At 38.2% G+C, this 1,900-nt stretch overlaps 1 protein-coding gene across 1 annotated transcript in view; it reads left to right on the top strand.

The window, feature by feature from the left end:
• LOC105004371 (amine sulfotransferase-like) overlaps positions 1-1,584 on the top strand; it is a 40,083-nt gene extending 38,499 nt beyond the window's left edge. The window contains exon 5 of the mRNA XM_010861964.1: positions 1,504-1,584. Within this exon, the coding sequence (XP_010860266.1) occupies positions 1,504-1,584 (81 nt within the window). The remainder of the gene's footprint in view (positions 1-1,503) is intronic.
• The last annotated feature ends 316 nt before the right edge of the window (positions 1,585-1,900 follow it).

The following is a 1,900-nucleotide window of genomic DNA, read 5'->3' as shown; positions in this document are numbered from 1 at the left end:
TTCTTTGGAACTCTGCATTCAGATGTTTATATCTTTCCTTTTCTCCTTTGCTTTTCACTTCTCTTCTTTTCACAGCTATTTGTAAGGCCTCCCCAGACAGCCATTTTGCTTTTTGCCTTTCTTTTCCATGGGGATGGTCTTGATCCCTGTCTCCTGTACAATGTCATGAACCTCATTCCATAGTTCATCAGGCACTCTATCTATCAGATCTAGGCCCTTAAATCTATTTCTCACTTCCACTGTATAATCATAAGGGATTTGATTTAGGTCATACCTGAATGGTCTGGTGGTTTTCCCTACTTTCTTCAATTTTAGTCTGAATTTGGCAATAAGGAGTTCATGATCTGAGCCACAGTCAGCTCCTGGTCTTGTTTTTGCTGACTGTACAGAGCTTCTCCATCTTTGGCTGCAAAGAATATAATCAATCTGATTTTGGTGTTGACCTTCTGGTGATGTCCATGTATAGAGTCTTCTCTTGTGTTGTTGGAAGAGGGTGTTTGCTATGACCAGTGCATTTTCTTGGCAAAACTCTATTAGTCTTTGCCCTGCTTCATTCCGTTTTCCAAGGCCACATTTGCCTGTTACTCCAGGTGTTTCTTGACTTCCTACTTTTGCATTCATAGTAAATCCTAAATGTCAGCCAAAACCCTGTTGGAGTTAATCAACAATCTCAGTGAATTTGCAGGATACAAAATCAATACAGTCAGTTGTATTCCTTCACATTAGTGACAAAACACCTAAAAATAGAAGACAACTACCTCATTTACAATAACAACAGAAATAATAGAATACTTGGGAATAAATTTACTGAAGGAAATGAAAGATATGTACAATGGAAGCTACATGAATTTGCTGAAATCAAAAAAGACACAAACAAATGGAAAGATGCCTCATGTTTCTGGATGGAGAGAAACAGCATCATTGAAGTGTCCACAGTACCCAAAGTTATCTACAGATCCAATACACTTCCCATCAAAATACCAAAGGCATTTTGCACAGATACAAAAAGAATAATCCTAAAATTTGTGTTTCAATAGTTTGCAATGACATACCTTGCTGTAAGTCCATTCATGTTTTTATTTGTTGTTAGTTGAACTGCATGTGTGCTTAGTCACTCAGTCATGTCTGAATCTCTGCGACCCTGTGGACTGCAGCCCGACAGGCTCCTCTGTCCCTGGGGATTCTCCAGGCAAGAAAGTTGGAACGGGTTGCTATGCCCTCCTCCAGTGGCTCTTCCCAACTGCAGGATTGAACTCAGGTCTCCTGCATTGCAGGCGGACTCTTTACTGACTGAGCTACCAGGGAAGTCCATTGAGCCACATAAATGCATAAATTGTTTTTCATCAAGTTTGGGAATGTTTTGGCCACAGCTTCTTCAATTATCTTTTTCTACCCTTTTCTCTCCTCTCCTTCTTGTACATATGTTGATATAATCAAAGTTTTTCGTGGGTCTCTGAGAAGAATTTTTAATTTTCTTCATTATATTGTTTTTCTATTCTACAGATTGATGGTTTCTATGAATTTATCTTCCTGTTACCTGATTCTTTCTTTTGTAAAATGCCACTTGCTGTTGAACTCTCCTAGTGACTCATCATAAAGAATATATTTTCAACTGTTGCTTTGTTTGCTATGTCCAACACCTGGGTGCATTAAGAAATTTTTGAAAATAAACTGCTTTTTTTTTTTTTTTTCTGCATGTGTGGCACACTTCCCTGCTTCTTGGCATATTTAATTGACCATTTTATTAGAAACTGAACATTCAGGTAATACAGTTTCTCTAAATTCTGATCTCTTCCTGAAGGAGGTTTGTTTCTGCCTTTTTGCTTTGTTTTGTTTGTAATCATTTGTTTTAATGATTAACTGGGCTTCCTGGGTGGCACTAGTGGTAAAGAACCCACCT

This window comes from Bison bison, unplaced genomic scaffold (assembly GCF_000754665.1).
Source record: "Bison bison bison isolate TAMUID 2011002044 unplaced genomic scaffold, Bison_UMD1.0 scf7180017864473, whole genome shotgun sequence".
Taxonomy (NCBI): Eukaryota; Metazoa; Chordata; class Mammalia; order Artiodactyla; family Bovidae; genus Bison; species Bison bison.
This window is presented reverse-complemented; position numbering and strand designations above follow the sequence as displayed.